The sequence below is a fragment of the Platalea leucorodia genome (genome assembly GCF_965183815.1).
Source record: "Platalea leucorodia genome assembly, chromosome: 6".
Lineage (NCBI taxonomy): Eukaryota > Metazoa > Chordata > Aves > Pelecaniformes > Threskiornithidae > Platalea > Platalea leucorodia.
In genome coordinates this window covers 28070256-28093773 of record NC_138828.1, presented here as the reverse complement: position 1 = coordinate 28093773, position 23518 = coordinate 28070256, and the positions used below count along the sequence as shown (strand labels likewise).

Here is a 23518-nt window from a genome sequence, read left to right as displayed (position 1 = left end):
AATAACTTAATTTAAAGTCCTGTGTCATCATGAGAAGCAAGCCAACAGAATGAGAGCCTGTCATGTAATATGAATTACATACATTTAATTACAAATAATCAAGATGAATAGCATATACCTACCTGCCTACATGGCCATGCTGATATAATTGTCCTATCACTTCATTTCATTCTCCCTTTACATTTCTTAGTGCCCTACTTTTTTCTCGTGTCTAATACCAGCAGATGCACTCTCTAGGCAAGGACCAAGCCTCTACTCCATCTAAAAACTGCTGCTCTTGAATGTAAGTATATAAATAGAAAAAAGTTCTGTGAGGAAGAAGCATCATGTCTAAACATTCCCCTCAGATGTCATAATAAATGTAGGCCTGCACTTCTCTGCTCTACTTCTTGGTCTCTCTGCAGTGAATGGAAACATTATTATTGACTTCAGAAGGAACTAGAAATAGCCTGAAAACAGCATATACAAGTAGTAGTATGTGTTTCTAAAAGACTTTAGGACAGAAGCTGAAAAGTTGTCTTTTATATCCATTTTTGTTTATTAGGTTTGTTGGTATTTTTTGTGGCTTCTATTGCCAGAAGCTCTTGGAAGGAAGTTCTTTTTAGTAAAGGAAGATTCCTGCTAATGTCTGTCATCGAGGTTTGAGGAAAAGCAAAAGAAAAAAATGAATTAAAGTGAGAAGGGAAAGAAGGCTCTGCAGGAAATGCCTGGCTGTACAACAATATCCCAACCTGTAGATTATCCTGTAAAACACCAGTGCTTAAACTTCTCCAGGGACAACAGAGGCAGCCATCCTACAAACTTAAAAGTGAATTGGTGCATAAGATCCAATCTCATTTGACATCTGATTATCAGTGGAGAAGCTCTTGTTCAAGGGGTTAAAACTTTGAATTGGATCCAGATAGCCCAAGACACCAAGATTATTTCCCCAACTCTAAGCCTCTTTGGCTCCATTTGGTGTTGGATATAAAGGATGCAGCTCCTTAGCTGGTTTTAAAAGGAAGATGAAACATTGCTTTGATCATCTGTAGGATCTGAAATTTCTGGGTTTCTTTGATTTTGCTTGTGCTGCTTTTTCTTCAGTGCAATCTTTACCAAGTGCTAAATTTTCCTCCTCTGTTCATTTATGCTCTTGGCAACCTGTACTGCTGCATGCAAGCTCAAAAGTACATGTTATATGCCTGAAGAATAAAGATGTCCTCATCCTTGTGTAGAAACACCTACTATTTTGGTTGCTGCTGCTCATAATAAAAATTAATTTAGATATGAGGACTTACTGTTGGCCAATAAAATTGTACTCCCAGATCAGCTTGGGTTTGCTAAAAGAGAACAAAATATTTTATAGTATTCTTTCTGTGGGAAAACATTTGGCTGGTTGTTGCTCTGAAGGACATGACTCCCAAATAACATCAAATAAATATTACTCGTGTCAGAGCCCTCCTCCTAATGTGACATCCCCTTTCAGGCAAACTTGCTAACTGATTCTCCAGTGCATATACCTCACCACCCCTCACATGCACACCTGTTTGTGCAGTGAGTGATTTAGGAACTTGCCTGGGAATCAGTCAACTGATCTCTGTCTATCTATCTGCTGCTCTACCCAGCCACTGCAGCAGCTGTTGGCAGTGGCTGTGGGGACGTAAGGACTAACGAAAACAGAGCAAGTCCTTGAGAGAGAGAGAGATTCCATGCAGGGAAAAACAGATGAAATACATGTGGTTGAAGTCCCAAAGACATAGCTTGTTCTATTTCCATTTTGCAGGCAAATAGATTTAACTGGAGGGGAGGAAGGGGAGGAAGCCAGATCTATAATTGTGGACTTTCTTTCATCCCTGTCCTGGTTTCAGCCGGGATAGAGTTAATTTGCTTCCTAGTAGCTGGTATAGTGCTGTGTTTTGGATTTAGGATGAGAATAATGTTGATAACACACTGATGTTTTTGTTGTTGCTGAGCAGTGCTTACACTAAGTCAAGGACTTTTCAGCTTCTCATATTGCCCTGCCAGCGAGGAGGCTGGAGGTGCACAAGAAGCTGGGATGGGACACAGCCAGGACAGCTGACCCAAACTGGCCAAAGAGATATTCCGTACCATATGATGTCATGCTGAACAAAAAACTGGGGAGGTTGGCTGGGGGGGCGGGGCTGCTGCTCGGGAACTGGCTGGGCATCAGTCAGTGGGCGGTGAGCAATTGCATTGTGCATCACTTGTTTTGTATATTCTTTCATCATTATTATTATTTTCCCTTCCTTTTCTGTCCTATTAAATTGTCTTTATCTCAATCCATGAGTTTTACTTTTTTTTCAGATCCTGTCCCCCATCCCACTGTGGGGGGAGTGAGTGAATGGCTGTGTGGTGTTTAGCTGCCTGGTGGGTTAAACCACAACAATCCCCCAATCTCTTTATTCATTTTCAAATGCCTTAATATAACTACAATCCTGTTTACAAAGGGGGGTAAAAAGGATTTTTTTTTTTAATGTAACAGTAAATTAAACAGTTTATGCCACTGCAATTGTTTTCTCTTTTGTCAGCTTCATCACCCTAGCCAAGAAAACGAAACAGGTAACAGACTTGGAAGTAACCTAAATACATGTTGACAGAGAATTCCCCTGAGATTACATCTCCAACCGAGCAAAAATATTTAACTGTCCTCTCCTCTTCCATTAACTTGATTTCATTTACGAGACTTTTCTGGTGCTGGAAATCATGCAAGCAATTATTTTTCTGTGACTTGGCATGATTTCTGATGCACCTTCAGCAGCAAAGGACCGCATGAATTTATGTAGCAGAACAGATCAGAAATCTTCTCGGTCCACTGTTCTGCTTCTCAGTGGCTTGCATTAGATGCTTTATAAACAGCATCTACGGCCCCTCACTATGAATGCCACTACGAATGAGATATATGTGAGATTAACATGAAAGGTTTTTTTCTAATCTGTGTCAAAATTACTGCCTTTGAAAGCTCTATGAGTTTCCTTGCTATTATATTATGGGATGGGTAAACTACCTTAATCTAAGCTACCCATTATTTTTACACTGTTATCATATCGTATTGCTCTTTTTTCAGATTCTCAAGCACTTTGCTATTGACTGTTATGGAATTGCTTCCAGCGCACACAGTTGTAAGAGAGCAAGATTCAGTGTCTTAATCTCTTTTAGTGATTAAAAGGATGATTGATCCTTCCATTCTGCTTGTCTTGCCAGTTGGTTCGATGCTTTCTTTTATTTCCACTATATCTTTTTCAGTAAGATGAGAAACCCACAATTTACTGTAAGTGAAAACATGCCTTCAACTGAAAATACTGGTTTCCACAGTAATCTCCATTACCTGCTCAATGAAACTAATATCATACTTGGATTTAGTACTGTCACTGCATCCTGAGCAGAATCATTACTGGGCTGACTAATACTTCGTTTTCATTTATTTGGCCTCTGAACTTCCCCCTGCTTCTAAAGGAGAAAGCAGTACAAATAAGCCTGCCCTGAAGGTTAACAGTTTCAGGCTGGGCCCAGTCAAGGTAGGAAGGAAGTTTTACACCTCTCCTCCATCAAAATGCTTTTCTTCTCATGCCCTGCTATCTAGATATACAAACGGATCAATATAATTGCGTACCGAATGACACAGCAGTGCTCAAGGACAGAGGTGGCACCTCAGGGAACTGCAACTCATATCAGAGATTAAAAGTAGTGCCCTGAATTGTAAGTGGAGAGAGGAGGTCTTCTAAGGTATCACCCTCGCTCACAAAAAAAAGTAAAGAGAGTGGAAAGCAAGTTTTTCATTCTAAGAGGATAAAATGCCTCCAGAAGTTCATCAAGGAATTTCCTACTGAATTTCTAAACTACAGTATTTTGTTTTCCTGTGGGCCTTCTGGTGTCCCAACATATCCTAGAGGTTACACTGTAAAAGCTTGTTGCTTTTCTCACTTTTGCTTAGGAAGTTGTTAAACAAGATATATGTTGAGTGAGTTTGAAAAAATGTCCATATAAGTTAAATTGTATTTTGTTGCTACAGTAGAACTCTCCTAAGGTATGTTTTTAAAGACAAAAAGGAAATCTCATATTGGAAGCTAGACTTTGAAGTGCAGAGCCATAAACTGTAACTATTTTAACGACCAGTGTTGACAAGAAATAGGGTACTAAAATGTAAAAATAATAAAACACATTAGAATTGGAAAGTTGGAATTGTATTCATCATGGTCCAGACTATTATTCTGGTTTTGTATTAAAGGTTAATGATTAGAATGAAAGAACCCAAGCAAGCTTATCTTGGTAGCAATGCAGCGGAAGACAATAGGATAGGATAGGATAGGATAGGATAGGATAGGATAGGATAGGATAGGATAGGGTAGGATAGGATAGGATAGGATAGGATAGGATACGATACGATATAGCGAAGCAAATGAATACAGTTTGACTTGCTTTGCTTACACAAATAGGACAAGAGATGACATTCACATTTCAAGGCACAGAATTTACATCCAGGAATTTGAGACAGGAAAAAAGGAAAGAAAGGAAATAAAGTCTCTTCTAAAGGTAACTCACAGTACTTCCTTGTGAAGAGGCATTGAGGTAACTCCCTTCAGCCTTGACCCTAGTGATAAATAAAACATCCAGCACTGACCTGCTGGGGGAACACAGCAGAACCCAGAATAGGTGGTGCGACTGCACTGCGCTTCAACCGATGTGTTATATATGGAGCTTGTCAGTCTACAGCAGGAAATAACACAGTCTTCCCAAGGCACCGCAGCCAAGAGTACCCCACAGCTGGGGCCAGATTTCAAAGATCTAAATGGGGAAACAATTATGACTGAAGAAATCCCGCCTGTCTTTCTCAAATCAGTTCAAAACATTTGCATTTCCAAACAACACAAACCCAAAAGGACTTGTTTTGTAGTTAAAAACTGTCATAGAAAAGCTTGTGAGTGGAACAAGGACCACTGCAAGCCAGTAATTACTAATACTCGTGAACTCTAGGGGATTAATGATTGCTAGAGGGTGTTCAAAGCCAAAGATGGAGACAAAATCAGTCATTACAGACGCAGGAAAACACTGGACTAGGGAATTATTTCTGACAAAGTTCATTTGTGACCTGGTGGAACACCACAACCAGTTTCACGTCTCTCAAATTCATGTCCTAAACTTTTTTTTTGGTAGAGGACCACAGGGGAGAAGTCTACAAATGCAGCTCTGCCAGAAAGAAGTCACTACAGCAGATTGCTTCATGCCTTCTTTTTTTGCAATGACAAATCTAATGAGGAGTGTTAGTTTAGCAGAAAGAGAGCCAAATTCCTCCTGATGGAGGCAGAGAGGCTCCATTTATTACGATATCCCTAAATCTCATAGCAGGGGCAGCTCAGAGAACAGAAGGAAATCAGAGGTCCTTAGACTCTGCTGCCCTCATGTTGCCTTAATGACCCTGGACACAGGGAGCCAAAGACCTCCTTGGCATAGGCCCAGTAAGTGTTTCATATTATTCCAAGGATGGAGTTGGCTCGGAGGAGTTTCATTTGTTGTGAGTTGCAGTGGAGGTTTTTTTCTTTTTTTTTAATATACTTCATTTATTTCCATGTCTTTGATGCTTTCCAGAGCAGCTCTTTCCTCATTGTCAGCTTCAATTAAGGATTTCCTGGGCCTATGTGACTTCTCCCTGAATGCCTACAGCAGGCTGGTGCTAGTGCTGATCCTGACTGTCACTTATGGAAATTTTATTCCATTTTCCAAACTTAAAATTGGAAATTATATTGGAAATGAATGGCTGACAATTCGGGGATAAAAAATAGGATTCACTTATTCTCCTAATAGTTGTCTGAAAAGATATCTGGATATTGCTCCTACAGGCACGTACATGTCCCCACCACCAATGACATGACAGAGCAGGGTGACTTCATACTCCCCTCCATGTTAGGTAGCCGAAGGGGCAGGGTTAAGCTAGCGTGGTAATTCCGGTGCAGACTAAGAACTAAATCCTAACTTAAGGTGAAATTGCTTCAATTAAAAACCAACACCAAACAAACCATAGCAGGTGTTGGCATTGTCCAGGTGACTGAGGAGATTGTTTTAATCTCTTTTTGGTTTTCTAGAAATTAAACGAAAGCAATTTAAACCCCTCCAAGCTTGGCCAACCCTTGCCTGCAGTCATGCTTGTGGTTTATGCTGGAGCAGCTTGGGGTGAGCTTTCCTCCACTTTCCATATAGGGATTCATCATCTTATGCCAGTGGGGAGAGGGCAGACAAGGTATCTATACCTTGTTGATGAAGGCCACAGTGCTCTCCTCTCTCCTGTTCCCTGCCCCTTTCTACCTGGAGACAGCCAAGCAGGGAGAGCACTGGCATTGCCTTTTGGAGCTCTGCCCTCCTTTATTGCTCCTGTGTAGAGGAATTAGTAGTTTGAGCCCTGTCTTATCCTTGGACATGTATATTAGGTCATTGGTCCCTAGCTGTCTTGGCAGCTAGGCAGCTTCTTAGCACTGCTAGCTGACCCCAGTGGTGTCAGCTAGGAACAAAGCATATTTCTGATATGGGAGGAATAAAACTGCTCGTAACTACCGCTATCCGCAATACATAATACCTATTTTTGGCTGCAGCTAGGCTTGAACATCAGTTTTTATAAAGAGATCAATGCTGGAGCTTGCATATAACTGCACTACTGCTCTTGACTGGCAGAAGACACCAATAATCTCTGCTGCTTGTTGAGCTAAAATTCGTTCGTCACTCTTCATTAGCTTGTAATGGCTTTTACTGCTAATGTTGTTTTTAAGGCTTAGGATAAGAAATACATATATTTTTGCTGTTTAGGACCAGCTCATCCACATATGTTTTCTAGCTCTTCCTGAAGGAGGTAATTGTTACCAGTGAAGAAATCTGCAAGTCTCTTCATAATTACAGTAAATAACCTGCTCTGCAGTCTATAAACTCAAACAGCATTTTTCATCTTCAGATTAAAAATGTAACAGAAAACCTCATGGCTAAGGAGAATGAAAATGGGAGTGATGTAAAAAGCATGCCTGAAATCAAGACACATTTACTGTCTCATCAGTTATGGCCTGCTCTGGCTTAAGATGTCTTATTTAAAATCTGTTCTCACTCTTTTTCCCTGTCCTGTCCAATCAGAACAAAAAAAAAGCTGAAATGGTTTTAAATGTTAAGACCATGATCTTCAGTGCTAGCTCTGTTGCTAGAAGTTAAATTCTTACCCAACCCATTAAAGGGCACTGGTTTCCCATGTCATATCTAGTTTTGAGCACTGCAGAGAAATGGGAAACAATAAAAACAGACATAATGTGAAACAGATTTTTAGCTTTCTGCTTGATTTTTTGTTTGCATTGTTTTTTTGCTTTTGAAAATATCTGAGTAAGAGTTAACTTGAGGCTCTGCAAAAAAGACCTTTTCTTTCCTCAGTTCCTTTTGGAAAACCTTGTCTTTAAAACAAGATGCTATATAAATAGCAGTGTGCTGTAAGAGTGCTGATGTGGATTGGGTAGCCAAAGTTCCCCGTGGTGGCTGGTGAAATTTCAAAGGGAGACTTATAAAGCTTGTGAGCAGATCCATTTCTAAACAGACTGGGTGAAGTCTGTCCTGGAAAAGCTCCTTCCCAGATTCAGTGCATCTCACTCAGAGCATGTGTTGACTGATTCTAGGGGCTAAGTCAACCCATCCAGGTGAAAATTCATCCATCTCAAAAAAAAAAAAAAAAGTAAAAAAGAGGCTAACTAGTCAGAGAGTTGTAACTGATGTGAAGAGTGATGTTAATCTGTCTCCTGATAAACTAAAACAGGAGGCATGAAGCCAAACTGATGTGCCTGATTAAAAATCTGCTCAAGTGAGCTCCACAAGTGGAGAAAAAAGGTTAAGAGATCTGGGGACTGAGGTTTCTATTCTACACTGTTTTCCTTTAGTTCAGCATCAAACAAGGTCAAGACTACTGCTGTACTCAGTTTCATACTGCATTAGCAACATCTTGCTTGCAGGCTTAGCAAGGCTTTACTTACAATAAGTTCCCCCAAGCAGAATCAGGCTTTATTCAATTAATTTGTTTCAATGAAGCACCACATTGTGATGACATGCAGTAAATGCTAAATTAGATCTTTAGTACATAAATCATATAACTGCATATTTAGAAGTGTCCCTCGCAGCAAGAGTTCACAGGCAGCACTGTAATTGCACTGACCAACAAGGCAATGCTATCCCAGGCTACCAGCTTCCATGCATGGTTATGAGCAACCTCCTGGAAAATTGACCCTATGAGAAGGGGAGAGGAATTAGACATGTTTTAAAGTTTGAAGTCAGTGATCAGAATTTATTGTTCCCCTGTGCATTCTTCTGCCCGTGACTGCCTCGAATTACTCAGTAAAGGTAAATGAGCCTAGAAAAGAGGGGAAACAGTTGAAAAGGCCTTGAAATATGTATGTGATTTTTGTTGGATTTTTGAAACTTTGGAGATGTCATTTCACAAACTATAGTGTGGAAGTTCAAGGAAATCTTTGCTAGTAAGAGGAAAAAGTAAAAAAAACCCAAACCTCAAAAACCCAAACAAGATACAGCAGGGGAAAAAAAGGAAGAGGTAGTGGCAAAGGTTGAGGGTTTGGAGCAGTTACACCTCTATCTGCAAACTCTTTCTGAAAGCTGCTGACAGAGCTCTGGCATCTGATCATCTCCTAACTGCTGATTAACATAGCACTGTTTTATATTTAACTCAGGCCAGAGCAGGAGGGGCTGGGGGTGGGGTTGCGCTGCTTATAAGGGGAGCACGGCAGGAACAATGTTCTTCTGTGTCGGCTCCCTCCGTCTCCCAGCCCAGCTGCGCTCCTTTTGATCACTCACATTTCCTCCAAATGCATGCTGTCTTTAATTAATTGAGTGTCTCGTGGAAAGCGAGGTGGGGGAGAACGGGCAGACAACAGCTATAGCTACACAATTAAAATACAAACCAAGTCTGCTGAGTTTACTGAATGCAAGTGCTGAAGTGACTAATTTGCTTTTTTACGGTTAATGTTTTGCTCTGAGAACAGACCCGGGAGCAGAGATGGAGGGCATGGATTTTGAGGATAAGAAGCACAAGAGGTATTGTATAAAGGCAAAGCATGTGGCTGTCATCTGTGGCGTCGTGGTTGTTGTAGGTCTTGCCGTGGGGCTTGGCGTGGGATTGAGTAGACCTAAATCTCAGCAACCTTCAGGGACAACAGATCCGCCAACAAACCCTCCTCCTGCAGAGGATTTGGGTCCCTGTCCTCCTAAAAATGATGAGACTGGAGACTGGAGACATTTTAGACTACCCACTTACGTCAAGCCTGTCCACTATGATCTGGAAATGAAGCCTGAAATGGAGAGAGACATTTACAATGGGACAGTCAGTATTTCTATTGCTTTGGAAAAACCTACCAGGTACCTGTGGCTCCACCTGCGAGAGACCAAGATTACAGAAATGCCCACACTTCAGAAATCCTCAGGACAGCAGATTGCTCTGAACGACTGCTTTGGGTACAAGCCGCAAGAGTACATAGTGATGAAGGCAGAAGCAGAGCTCTCTGTTACTAATGAAAGTGATCCCTATATACTCACCCTGAAGTTTCAAGGCTGGCTGAACGGTTCCTTGGTTGGGTTTTATAGGACCACCTACACTGACAACGGAAAGATCAAGTAAAGCAGTTTTTCTTTTATTTATTAAACTTTCTTCTCTATTTCTACTTGCTCAGGCCTGCTCTATTCCTGTTTCAGCCTCTCAGTCTTGTCTCTCACCAACTTGCTGACATTTCTGGGCTGTTCTTTAACTTTCTCATTCCCTTAAGGAAGATGCTGTATTCAAAACCCTTTGGCTGTTGACAAGTGAATGTGGGCTGGAGAGATGAGGGGTTTGTTATTATTCTGAAAAACCTTTTCAAACTCTACTGGTCCCAGGTTACCTTTGAGCTTTACAAATGGCTCCCTCAGAGAGCTGGAGGGATCGAGGCCTGTTGTTATCTCTGTAGTACAATAAATAGCATACAGCTCTCACCACTCTCTCCTGTCACTCCTCAAGGTAAAAGTTTCAGTGTAAAATGCTCTTGTGATAGTTTTCCTGACATCGTGCCTCCTTGATGTTGTAAGCCTGAGGAATATCCAAACCAAAACTTCCCTGTTCCTCCTGCAGCTGGTTCATCACCAAATGATGAAGGTTATCTTTGACTTGGGTTTTTTGTGCTCCAGCTCTTCCTTTTTAATATATCAATAGTTATTGAAAGATTACAAAGCCTCTGCCAGTTCAGTTAACCCATTCCACTTCCCAGGTTTGCACTACTTCAAGGTGGAAGCTTGAAAAAGCCATTTCCCACTGCTCAGAGGTATTTCTTTGCAGTTAACATATGGAGAAGACATTCATTCATTTTCCAATATTTACATTTCTGAAGTGACTCATTCCAGCCTTTACAGCTAGAAGATAAACTTGGCTAGACTTTTCCAAGAACCTGTAGCAGGAACATGGAGACAAGCACTTGTTTGCCCTCCTGGGACAATAGTGTCATGAGTGAGAGTCAGCTCCATTCAGCCGCTGACAGGTAATACCAAGAGTAGCAGTAGCGACAAGCACAGCAGCAGCAAATCCAAGAGGCAGAGGAAAAAACAAGCATTGATTTTTCATACTTAAACATAGTTATCTGATCTGGGAAGAAGCCATGTAGGGAACAGCTTGAACCCCAGCCAGCTCTTTCCCTCTTGTTTTTCTCCATCTACCACCTCAGTATTGCTCTGACTCGGAAAGTGCTTTGGTTTTATACTTTGAGCAACTGACATCCCCATAGCAGTTTTAAAGTGTAACCTCTTAGCATCTTTCTAAGTTGAGGTGTGTTACTTCCTTTTTATTGGTGAAGGATACCTAGATATTAAATTAATTGTCCCAGGTCTGTAACAACACCAGAACAGCAGGACCAGAATGCAGGTCTCCTGAGTCACAGAGCAGGAAAGGTGAGTGCCCATCTCTCAGTGTAGGAAGACAAGGACCAAGCATCTGACGTCAGGAAGACAGGAGAACTTCATAAGCTAAAGAAAGCATAAAATGTGAGCTCACTTTGAGAGAGTTCCTACTTCTTGATTTGGACGCTGGAAGCTACAATTGCAAGGATGATCCTGGCCAGCAGTCTGAAAACACTCAATACAGAAAGGAACTTGAGCATGTGAGTTTGTTTGTTAGGCTTGAGAAGGGCTCTAATAAGAACGAGTGAATGCTGATTTCTGACATGCTTTTCATGTGGTTAAGTTTGGGCAGATTGTTTGCGAAGGTGGAAGAGCCAATGCACGTGATAGTGGTAAGTACAGCTTTGAAATGAAAGCAACCACGAGCCAAGTTGCTGCTATGTGGTATGATAGTAGGTGATAGGATGGGGTGAGGAAGGATGGCAAGGGAAGGGTTTTATTACTTATTAAAACTACATTTTCCCCTGGCTTTCTACTCAAAAACAATGCTGACTGGAATTAGCTTTTTTATTTAGCCTTTGCCTGAGGCAGACATGACCCTTGGAAAATTTCAACCCAAATAGTTCCTTTTTTGTCATGTTGTAAGTAAATACAAATCGGATCAGGTAATAGCAAAAGTCAAGCAAGTCTATTAATAACGGATGTTAGAGAGAAGGGGGCTGAGGTGAAAATGAGTGCCAACATGTAATTAACCTACTCCCCCATCCCTTCTGGGTAGTGTTAGAAGCAGTGGGACCTTTTGAGAGAATTAATAACACTGGGAAGTCAGCTCCCAGGGCTTAGCTGCTCCCCAGCTGTCTGCCTGTGAAGGCAAAGGTTTGCCAAAGCATTGCTATAATGCCTTTTGTTTACAAACTGGGCACAAGTCCAGGCTCTGCTGTTGCTTAGATTCAAATCTCCCACCACATTTTGTGGAAAACAGGTAGACATGTGCTGAACATGCCTACGAGTCTGGGATCCTTGGGAGGCTTAGGGAGAAGAACGCCTCATTTGGGAATCCTGTTCAGACACATCACACAATCCCCATCAGGACAAAGGTGCTTTTGGACATGCCCAGAAGCGGATCTTGAGATACATTGGTAATATGACTATTTAAATTGACATGCACATGTGGGTAGGGAGCAGGAAAGCAGAAACTTTGAGAATGCAGATTTTAGACGTAGACCTGCCTAGATCCTCCTGTGGGCGCCTGAATCCAGCTGCAATCACTGAAGTCCTTTGGGAAGGACTTTCCCCATTTCCCCATTGATGAAAGAGGAATAACAGTCCTTCCCTACTTTGCATGATGCAGTGAGCATGAATACATTGCAATTGTATTATTTTCAGATAGTAGGGAAAGGGGCACAAGAGTCCTTGCCTGGTATAATTGGTTCTTTTAACTCATTAAAAGGTATGGCTTCCCTTTAATAGGAATTCTCTCTGTCCTCCATAAGAGGAGAACAAGAGGCTTATAAAAGATACTCAGCTGGGCACATCTCTAACAGGGAGACTTGCATTTAGGATTTTTGATTAGGGAAAGGCAAAATATTCTTTAGTGTACCGGAGTAGCACTCCTGGATTTCTTCCTCAAGGAGAAATTTTTCTCAGAAGCACCAATGAATCTGAATTTAGGGACGGACTAGAAGAAAAATGCTTTAATTAGCTCAAGGGGAGGGGTTTTTGCACAAAACCTCTGTGCTTTGGGGGAAAAAAAAAAGTAAATTCATCATGGTTCTAAATGCAGCACTGTTTTATTTTGGGAACAACAGCTGGATGCAGTCTCAGCCAGATCTTCACTTCTTATTACTATGATATTTACAACTGTCGCCTCTAGTTCATATTTAAAGGTCTGAACATCAACAGCAAGTAGAAGGGCAGAAGCCACCAACAGTGAAGAAAATCTTATCTAAAAACTACATTATCCAGTTTGAAAGGAAATTACAACATTCCATGTTTCTAGTGCCATTTCTATGCATGCCATAGCCTGGAGTTCTCATCATCTGCCCCATAGGAATGGTAATGCTAAGGTTTTGCACTGCTGATGTCTGTCTGCCTCCACAAATATATGAGGATAGATGGATTATCACCTTATAAATCAACAGAGATATCACAGTGTTATCAGTCTGTAGGAACAAGATATAAATGTGTCAAAATATATAGCCAATTTTTTAAGCAATAGCTGTGAAGCATTGCCCTGGGGACTTGAAGTTAACTTAATTGTGAAATAGCTTTCAAATCCTACAAAAAGTAGAGAGTGACATCAAACAATTTACCAAGCAAAAGAAACTCTGTTGAGCCTGAAATTATATTAAAGTGAATGTTCATTGTGCTTTCTGCCCATGAACTTTTGAGTTACTATTCCAATGAACATGAATGGTAAGAACCCAGACATATTACCTCCATCAGGCCTGTAAATGACCCTTGCTGCTACAAGTTCCTAATGACCAGTTTAGTATTTAACCGTCACAGGGAAATGCCAAGGGCAACAGAAACATTGAAAAATTGGTTGTCAAGAGAGCTTGTAGGATTGCTGCAGATCTGTAATTTATGATGTACACTTTTAATTACTTTTTGGAAAGAAAAACTACCTTAATATAGTTGGAGCAGCTGTAGAAGTGCTGTCAGAAAATGCTCAACATTCCAGATTAATTGAAGAAGCATCTGTGATCCCTTTCACCATCAATCACTGGATAATACGCTCTGCCACTGTATGGTTCATTAAAGGGGGAGCCCAATGTCACTGTGAGAAGCAAGCACATGATATGAATGTTCACAACCTTCACCTTATTTTTTTAAAAGTGACTCCTATTGTCTAGCTCCCCCAGTTGTTTTTGCACAACTGAGATGACTTTCGAAACCCCCCAACATAGCTAGCATAGCATCGGTTAGGTACTAGGATGTTCACCTGAACTTTCCATCCTTTCTCCAGCAGTTTCATCAATGGAGTCAGGGGAGCATAACAACACCAGCAGAAAACTGTACGTGGTAACTGCAGAAAAAGAAATGCACAAGCAGGATGAGACTTTAGGGGCACTTACGCAATTCCAAGGTGTCTTCTCAGGAGATGTTCAGGACTCCAATCCCAAGATATGCTCTAGTGGGTAAACAACACATGGAGTGACTTAAGGAAACATCCCTATACCAGGACCTTAATTTCCTTTCAGGTGATACCATCAGTACTTTATTTCAGGGACAAAAATCAATGGGAAAGCTCATCAGGAAGGTGAGGACCTGATCCATGAGGGTTCATTTGTATCTTATTGCCTGGCTCCTAAAAATATTTGATGATAAGCAATTGGCTTTAGCTTTTGCTCTGAAACCTACATGCCCATACGATGTCAGCTTGTTCATTCCTGATGTCACCTACTTTTCTGAATGGACAAGTACACATAAATATTTGTAGTTGACTTTAGCTTGTGAAATTGCTAGAAAATTATGCTTAGAAATTGCAGATAAGATTTAAAAGGTATATATAATGAAGGCTTGCCAATGTGTTGTTTGTTTAAGGAGCATTGCAGCTACTGATCATGAGCCAACAGATGCACGGAAATCATTTCCTTGCTTTGACGAGCCCAACAAAAAGGCAACTTACAACATATCTATCATCCATCAAGATGAGTACGAAGCACTTTCAAACATGCCGGTACAGGTATGTATTTCCCAACTCTGCTGCCTAACTGGAATGGTTCTGTAAAGCCACTGGAAAGGTTGCATGGATCGCAAGGTCCTTGCGCGTTCACAGACTCTACCACCCAGACACTGTAAAGCTAATGGTTAATAAATATTCCATAAAACAAGACTGGTTGGTTGGTTAGGACTCCCAGTGGTCCACCAGCACACAACATGGCAATACAGAGCCAAATCCAAAGCAGAAATGAAACGTCTCTTCTGTCTTTAGCTAGCTGGCCCTCTATTCAGATATTCTAGATGAGCATCCCCTACTAGCATCCCCTACTAACTATAAATAGGTAATAGCAGGTTCTTCAGTCAAACCAGGTGGACTCTGAGAAGGAATACTCTGGAAGACAGCTGCTTCCCAGATGGGAAGTCTAAAATAATCACTGAAACTACATAATGTTCCAAAGCGAGGGTCTGCTGATCACAATCTAATGGCAAAGGATCCTGCTTGCAAGAAAGTCTAGGATTATTATTTTTAATAATACAGGATCTGAAATTCCATCTGTCAGCTCATGGGTGTGGACACTTGTCAGTTCACCATGCCTCTAATTTCCTAAATAATCTATTTCTGGACCTGGTGGGTCAAATTCCAAGTCTTGTACAAAACTCAGTGGCATCAATTATCTACCTCTGGGCCTTCTGGAAGAAGATTGAATGGCTTTCAGCTGAGAGAGTTTCTAATGAACAATTTAACTGAATGTGTAGTCCAATGCATAATTTCTAATTAATATGTTCTGAAGTGGGAGATAAAGTGCCAAGATTTAAAAAAAAAAAAAAAAAAAAAAGAAAAAAGAAAAAAAGAGCTTCCAGCCTCCAGGCTGTTGACATTTGCATCTTCCCAATCACTCCCCACCCAGAAAACAAAGGTCTGATTTACTGTGTACTGTTTTATTTAAAGAGTCCCCCAGACCTTAACTATCCCCTAGCAATGCAGCCGAGAGAACTATCACCAATCTGATACAGCTGCCTCCCAGACCCTTTGCAAATTTAAAGCTCTGACCTATTGTTATTAAAAATATTCCTATGATACCTAAAAGAACACCAGACACTTCGATGAACAACACATGAAAGGAGAGTGTTTGCTATACCTTTCCTCACAGACCTCACATAAATGAGGGTACCGGCAAGGAAGGTGAGGGGATGAGACTAGATGTTATCAAGATTTAGTGGGTTTTGAGATTTACTTTACACATTTACATGTGGACCTTGCCTCTAGTATGGACCTACAAAAATAAGCTTTCAAAGGGCTAGCTACCACTTGTTAATTAATTTGCTAAAATCCAAGTACAGGCAGGGAAATGTAGATTATGCTGGGTTCATACTCAGGTTTTGACTAACGGACAATAGCAGGGCACTTTTTCATCTGGTGTGCTCACAAGGTCAGTAGCTCCGTCCTTAGTAGTGAAAGATGTCTGGGAAATCTTTTCAAGGCATGGAGATGTAATAGTTTGTAAATGCAAGGCACGTTGTGTGTTACACGTCCTGTAGTAGTTTTGGTGGTGTGGAGCTTTATAATCAATATGGCAAAATCAGCTCAGCAAGATCAGAAACTTTTACGACCCATTTGCATTTTTCACTGCAGTGAATTTTTTTTTACTTTTTTTTCACTGAAGTTCTTTCTTGAAAGAACAAAAGATATCAAAATAGAGTCAAAATTAGTCAAATAATGGAAAAGTAGATTGTGAATATCTCTGTGAAAAGGAGTTTGTCAATATCTCTGTGAGAAGGTTTTTTTGCTCATGGAATCATATTACCTGTAACATTCACTATCTGTGCTTTATTTATATTGTATTTATAACAGACAAATCTCATGAAGTATTGTATCTCTAGTAGAAGGTTTCATATGCTGTTTGCTTCTGTCCTATTTAAGTTAGTCATCCAGTCAGAAGCATAAAAAAATTATCAGACAGACAATAGCAGATAATGAATAGCAGAAATAAATATTTAGAGAATGAATCACATCATACAACAGGTTGCAAGTCTGGTCATATAGTTCAGTTGAGAATTATGGACATTTGGAAAAATCAGGAATGGTTTTTAATTGATTTACAAAATAACTATGATCAGCACTAAACCATATGTACATTTAAACAACCCACCAATTAGCAGTGCTAATTTGTATCTGAATGAGTTCAGGATAGATTCATTAGACTTTTCTTTATCCTAAGTAGCATCTCTGCAATCCCTGACTCCTACATGATGTATGTATTTAAGAGAGGAGACAATCCAGTCTCTTCTCTGATCTGTCCAAAATGATGTTATTTTATGCAACTATTTCAGGAACAAAACACACTAGCATACACTGGAAAACTTTGGTTGGCAAAATTCCTGTGCATGTGAATGATTTCAAATCCTTGATGCAAAATTAGAACCAGGTAAACTTATTTAGTGCAGAAAAACAAGGTCCCATTTCGTGTATTGCAGTATTGCAGAAAAAACATTTTGTCTGTTCTCATGCCATCAGCAATGGGATGCCAGAAAAGGTGAACCTGGAGAGGTGATTTATCATTCCTATGTAGTTGCAGCCTTCATAGAAATATTATACCCTCTTCTGCATGTGTTTGCAATTCCAAAAATCAAATTAATTATTTTTCCATTTCTGCAGCAATCTGTACAGCTGGGCAATGGCTGGACTCGGACAACTTTTGAGAAGTCAGTTCCCATGAGCACTTACTTGGTATGCTTTGCGGTGCACCAGTTTAAGTACATAGAGAGAACATCCGCTAGTGGAAAACGTGTAAGTCCCGTTGTAGCCTGAACATGATTCAGATGACAGATGTACTGTGATTTGCATTTAAAAAAAAAAAGAATCATCTCTTTCTATAATACAAACAGGAACATATTTTTCCCTTTCCTATAGCCTATTTTATGCAGCCTATTTTATCAGATTAGGTGTTCACAGTGGTTCCTCTGACCCTGACTACATACTGTGTTTTGCAGTCCTTCCCTGTCTCCCATCTTGGTGAGATCCCAGTCAGTACAGACACAGGGGTGAGGAAGGAGCACTATTTCTCCAACCTCACCCCTAACTTGAAGCCCAGAGTATAAGGGAATGTACAATTCCAGGGGTACAAGAGATTCACAAGTCATGGATACAAATACTTTACAGTTTTCTGTGGGTTAAAAGTTGTGAATCTATGCACTTGATGTCTTCCTGTTTACAGTGATGGAGACATAGGACTACAATGCTGTGTGCCATAATGTATTGGCTCTAATATTCTTTATTTTACAACAGTGGCTAAAGGCAACTGCCCAGTGTAAGTTTTTACAAATAAATATAGAAGTGATAGTGCCTGCCTAAACAGCTGGATATTTGGTAGGTGCCCTAATGAAGTGAGTATGTTTGAATCTGAATCCATAAAATTAAAATAGCTCCTTTATTTAGATGCAACAGGCAGTCCAATCCAGTGCGCACTTAGATTGAAATCTCCTGAAGGTGCAGCTGATCAGGCATAAGGAGATCACAAGATATTACGCTGAATCACAACCTGAAAGCCTAAATATAATTTGCCCCTCAACATAAACTCCTCATTCAGCCTAAACCTAGTCTGGGATGTGCAACCTACTCTTAATTATTTATTGGTTTACATCTTTTTTACATCTGAGACAGAGGATGATCCCAGAGCTGTATGCTCTTGCTGCTTCCCTTTCCTTTCCCCTTAGGGGTGTAACACATGGTCTTGTGGTTCAGCTGAGCTGGCAGCGCTCTCCTCCTCTTCTGGAGGCAGTGACACCTACGAACAGTGAATCTAGAGCAAAGCCCCAGCCAGGCCACTGTTCCCCTAGCAAGTAAGCTCTTCCTGAGCTTCTCTATCCGAAAAAGCTTGGCAAATCCTTCCCTACTTAAGGTTGTCCACTAGTGTGAAAATCTGCCATATGTAAATCTCCAAAGTGCTGATCCAGTTCGTAGCAAAGACTTCCTGGCATAGCGCTGTGCTGAGGCCTCCTTCCTCTACGCCCTCGCTAGCATCATGCTGTACACTTATATTATTTCTTGACAAATAAATAAGGCTAAATTACACTTAGCCAAGCAAATGGAGCCTGGTTTGAGATAGCAATGCAATGTTCTTAGATCCCTGCTGTTTGGCTGAGTAATTTGTGTAACAGGAGAACGTTTTAGGCCACCCAGCCACACAGTTTTGTTAACCAGATGCTCTTCAGCACGGCTGCTCCATTCATTATCAAGGACAGGACTTCGGTTACTTGGCCTCGATAGATATTCTCTAGAGTTTAGTTATTTTAAGAATCAGAATTCGTGCAGCTTTTGTAGAACATAGTGTGATAGGGAAAAAAAAGTGCTGAAGATGTATGTAAAACTCTATTTTCTAGATGCAAAAGTTAACATTCTCTGCTTGTCCACTCCAGAATATGGCTCTGAGGACAATATTTGTTTTTTTTTCCCCAAGCAAAACAGTAAAGCCCACAATGTTCCTGACTGGTTGTAGCTTTCCTAAATAGAAGGGAGTGTTCACTGCAATGTGGTAATTAAAGTGTGTGTCTGTAGAAGCAGGGGTATTCATGTCAGTACAGAGGTTGCCTGAAGAAACTTCTTACATATTACATATTTTATTAACGCTATTCACTAAACAATTGTCTGAGGACTTGCCTGCACGAGAAAACTTTGTTTTTAAGTGAGGTTAAAATCATAACCGTTCCCTTTCTCTTAGTATGGACAGAGTTTTACCAATATAAAGTACAGCTGTAAGATTGTTTTTAATTAAGGGAGCCACATAAACTCCATCACTAAAAATTACCTTTTCCCTAGGAAAACCAGGCTATCTTTAGAGCTTTTAATCAGACATTTAGAAAGTCCTTCTCCTAACCAACCCGTTCCTTTCTAAAAACTTTGAAGCCCAGCTGCACAATGAGGTATTTAGGTTCACCAACTGCTGAAAAGAACATTCCATAGTTTTCTGTATAAATTGCTAGCAATAAATCCCTCATCCAACAGAAAGTATCCATGTGATCCATATATTGCTTTCATAAACAACAGCAACAGCATACAGCTCACATGACACTGTACATTATTTAAAAACTCTGCTGTTTGCTCAGAAAACTGTTGCCCTAACAAAGACATTAATGGAATCAATGGCGGGAAATGTGCCTATAGCTGGAAAAGATGCTCCTGAGCTGATTACCTGTCAGGTACCAAATGTCTGGTTTGGAAAATCACAGCGGCGATTATACAAATGAAACCCGAAGTCAGTTCTAGTGCATGATGAAGGTTTTGGAAACCATTAATATGGATCAGCTAGGGGACCAAAGACTGCTAAATTGGGTAAAGAGCTTACTGAAGTGGAAATTGCAGATTGTAATTGCAAACTGACCCTGAGGGAAATCCCCTGGCTGGAATGGATTCCCGATTGAATTTCATAAGCTTTTTTGGGTTTTGTTTTTTCATTCCAGCTTTATTTCTGACCACTTTCCCATCCTCCCCTCTCGTTGGAGGAAGTGTAATTTCATGGTATTGAAATCAATGTGTTGTCAGGCTCCAAGAGGGCTCCTAGCGTAGGCCAGCTCCTTTGCTCAGTTTGGACCCTAAATTCCTGGCTGAAGGCAGGACTGAGGAGTAAACAAGCCACACCAATGCACCCAGAAGAATGTGGCCCATTCATAAGGGATGCAGAGCCTGCAAAATGAGATTGACCGGTTTTCCCAAAGCCAGAAACTTCAGTCTGTATGAAGATCTCTTACTTTCCACGGTGGACATTTTGGGGGACAGTGAAGAAGACAGCCTACAGCTCCTGACAGTGGACGCTGCAGTGCTATCGCTCTGCTCTGGGGCAGAGGTCTGTGCGAGCTTTGGGACAAAGAGATCGAGGGAAAGACTCCATAAATTCTGAAGTCAAATTTTGTGGAGATAACATCCCAAAAAGCTTTTTCAAGCTCTAGGCCTCTTCATCATGGTTATGGGTGCCTCTAGACCTCCAGGGCTTGAGGTTTCCTATTGCTTGACAGCAATAGCCAAAGCAGTCCCTGGCACCAAGCCTCATGGATGGAAAGGTCAGCACTCAACACACTGTATTTTGCATTCAGGAAAAAAAGCATGCTCAGATATGCAAGAGGAGCACAGGAATGGTCACTCATCACACACAGGGCTACCAAACGTGCCAGTTTTCCTGGACCTGCCTGGTGGGGAGAGAGAGAAATTATTTTTGTCTGGGATTTCCAGAGGCGCAGCAGCCCAGCAGGCACCATAGCTGTGACTGGGTGGCTGTATGGCCTGAAGTCCTGGGCAAACAGCCACGCAACCTGCACGGGCCAGCATGTCTGGGAAGATTTACAGACCTGCTAAAGGCACTGTCTTCAAAGGATCCGAGATCTTCAAACATACAAGGACAAGAGGAAATTATGATGATAGTAGGTAGGAAAGGTAGGAAGAAATTGAAGAAAATAAGGTGTTATGGGCTTCAGACACATTTCAGGGCAGATGTGCTCCTAAAGATTGGTTTGATGGGGTCGGTCCAGATCAATGAACTGCTCAGAACAAGTGGATTCCCTTCGGTTGTGCTTGCCCAGGCTTCCTTTTTGAGAAAACCAGGCCTTGGGGAAGGAGGGACTGGTATGCACCCAGGCCCTGCTCCAAGCTTGGCCACTGTGAGCTTCTGGACATGAGTCTTGCCAGTTTTACAGTTTAGGCATACTGTGGAAAGTGTGCACAGATTATGCTGACTTGATCTTTCTTATGTACAACATTTGAAAAACTTTGTTGAATAAATGTGTTTGTTAGGAAACAGAATTCAGTGTTCAGGACAGTCTCTTAGAGAAAACCTGCAGTGTTATAGGTATGTATGTTAAATGGCTTTTCAATGCTTGCCACGTCCTAATTTCTTTTAACTGAAGACTGTTCTAATTGTCTCTCTGTATTTTACAGCTGAGAGTTTACGCCCAGCCACTGCAAATACACACAGCAGAATATGCAGCAAACGTAACAAAAATTATATTCGATTTCTTTGAAGAGTACTTTAACTTGAGCTATTCTCTTCCGAAACTAGGTGATTATTACTTATATTTTTCATGTTGTTAATTCACTGTCATGGTTATGTTTCTCTTACATGTCTCTCTGCTTTGGTGGAAAACAGAGCATGAAAGCATTTGGTTGCTAACTGCTGATATGGTGTCAGGATGTTTTAAAACTGTACCCACGTAGTTCAAGATGTTCTTAAATGTCACAAGGGAGGGCTGGTCTCAGTAACAGTTTAGTTACAAGTTCTCACAGTTCAGTTTGCTGAACTGAAGCACTGGTCCTGGCATGGTTATTTTAAAGTGTCTTGTGGAGAATCTGGGGAAGCTTTGGTGTCATCAGTAAAGGAACATCATGAGCTAAAATAGAGCCAGAAGAAGTTTGAGAAAAACATGTACCACTTCCATGGCAACTTCTGGACAAAAGTCAGCAGTGAGATAAGCGAAGATGTAAACTGCCAGAGAGTATGTCATACTATTTATTAACCTTAGTGCAAAGTGGGTGTGTATCCACTTCTTAGAAAGATGAATGTGGTCCAGCGTATAATTTGTAGTTTCTACTGCTGGCTTAAATGAAGATCCAGAGCTAAACAAGAGTAGCAGACTATCAAACTTTGCCCATGGTTACAAAATAAGCAAAGAAAAAGTAGTGCAGCTGGGCATCCTTTAGCTTGGGCTATCTGGACTCTGGATCTGATTTGCTCAGTTTGAACTAATAAAGCTGGGAATGTAATCAGAGTTTTGGAGATGCCCCTTCCTCAGACCTCCAAAGAGGTAATTCAGTTAGGTTCATGAACTTAAAAGGATGGAAAAACATTACCTACAAATAAGTTAAGGCAATGTAAGGGGCAGGCGGGGGGGGGGAATTTTGAAGACAACAATGCTATGCAAACCTTTTATTGGCTATTCATACCTGTACCTATCAATCAGGCTAACTTGCATTATTTTAACAACAGATTTTTACCTCCTCCTTTCAAAACATCATCTGCATTCACTGTAAATATCTCTTTGCATTTCAATTACAACTGAATTAAGGAAACCAGTACCATAGGTTGTTCTTCTGCATACTGGTCCCCAGTAATAATTGGGACTATATCTCACCTATGCTTCATATTCAAACTTTCATTTCCATAAAAGCCTCATGATTTTGCCACATCAGCATATGGATAGGGGCCTGTTTGCACTACAGGGTGGACTGGTAACCCCAGGACAGCAGTATCAGAGGGTAGATGTTCTTGTAGATTCTATACTGTTTTTCTCAGAATGTCTATTTGTTGGATCACAAATCTTGACTTACTGTGTTGCTCCCTCAGTGTTAGAAGTCATCTAGATCAAACCTGATGAATCAAATATGTTTTTGCATAATGGTTTATTTAAATATTGTATTTCACATTGATTTATGGCTTCTGGTATTGCCATTCTCATTGCGATCCTCATTTTGACTGTCAGTGAAGCCCTTGCCAGATTATCAGCTTTGATTCTGTAATCAAGTTGTTAAAATTAAAATAAGTAATTCTTATCTTCTGTTAGGGTGGAGTGAGGGTTGTTTGTTCTATTCAGTTTTAAATCCATCTGTACTTTTTTACTAACCCACATAGAAAGGCTGTGGTCATTATTTGCTGAAGAAAATGCCAGTCCAAATGAGTCTGTAATTCTCATTTAAACCTGTATTGATTACTGACCATAAATGAGTGACCCCCACAAATTGCCAGGAGTAGAAGCAGATGCTGTTCACTACATGGGGGATTTACTTCAGTTAACATGTCAATAAATATTTTTAATACAACAGTGTGACAAACAATGACATGCCTCATTATGCTACAGATAGTTTCAGGAGGTTTACTGCCTACAGCACATCCCCAGACAATACTATTAATTTCTGGAGCCAAAATTAAGTAATGTGTGATATGCACGCTCCCAGGAGGTGGCATAGCATCACCTCACAGGACGGATCCTC

The 23518-nt window shown here is 40.7% G+C and overlaps 1 protein-coding gene across 1 annotated transcript in view; it reads left to right on the top strand.

Annotated features, from left to right (window-relative positions):
- Nucleotides 1–9019: 9019 nt before the first annotated feature.
- ENPEP (glutamyl aminopeptidase) overlaps nt 9020–23518 on the top strand; it is a gene marked incomplete at both ends in the record, with an annotated part of 36203 nt that continues 21704 nt past the window's right edge. The window contains 4 exons of the mRNA XM_082315048.1: nt 9020–9633; nt 14428–14569; nt 17204–17335; nt 21473–21593. Of these exons, the coding sequence (XP_082171174.1) occupies nt 9020–9633; nt 14428–14569; nt 17204–17335; nt 21473–21593 (1009 nt within the window). The remainder of the gene's footprint in view (nt 9634–14427; nt 14570–17203; nt 17336–21472; nt 21594–23518) is intronic.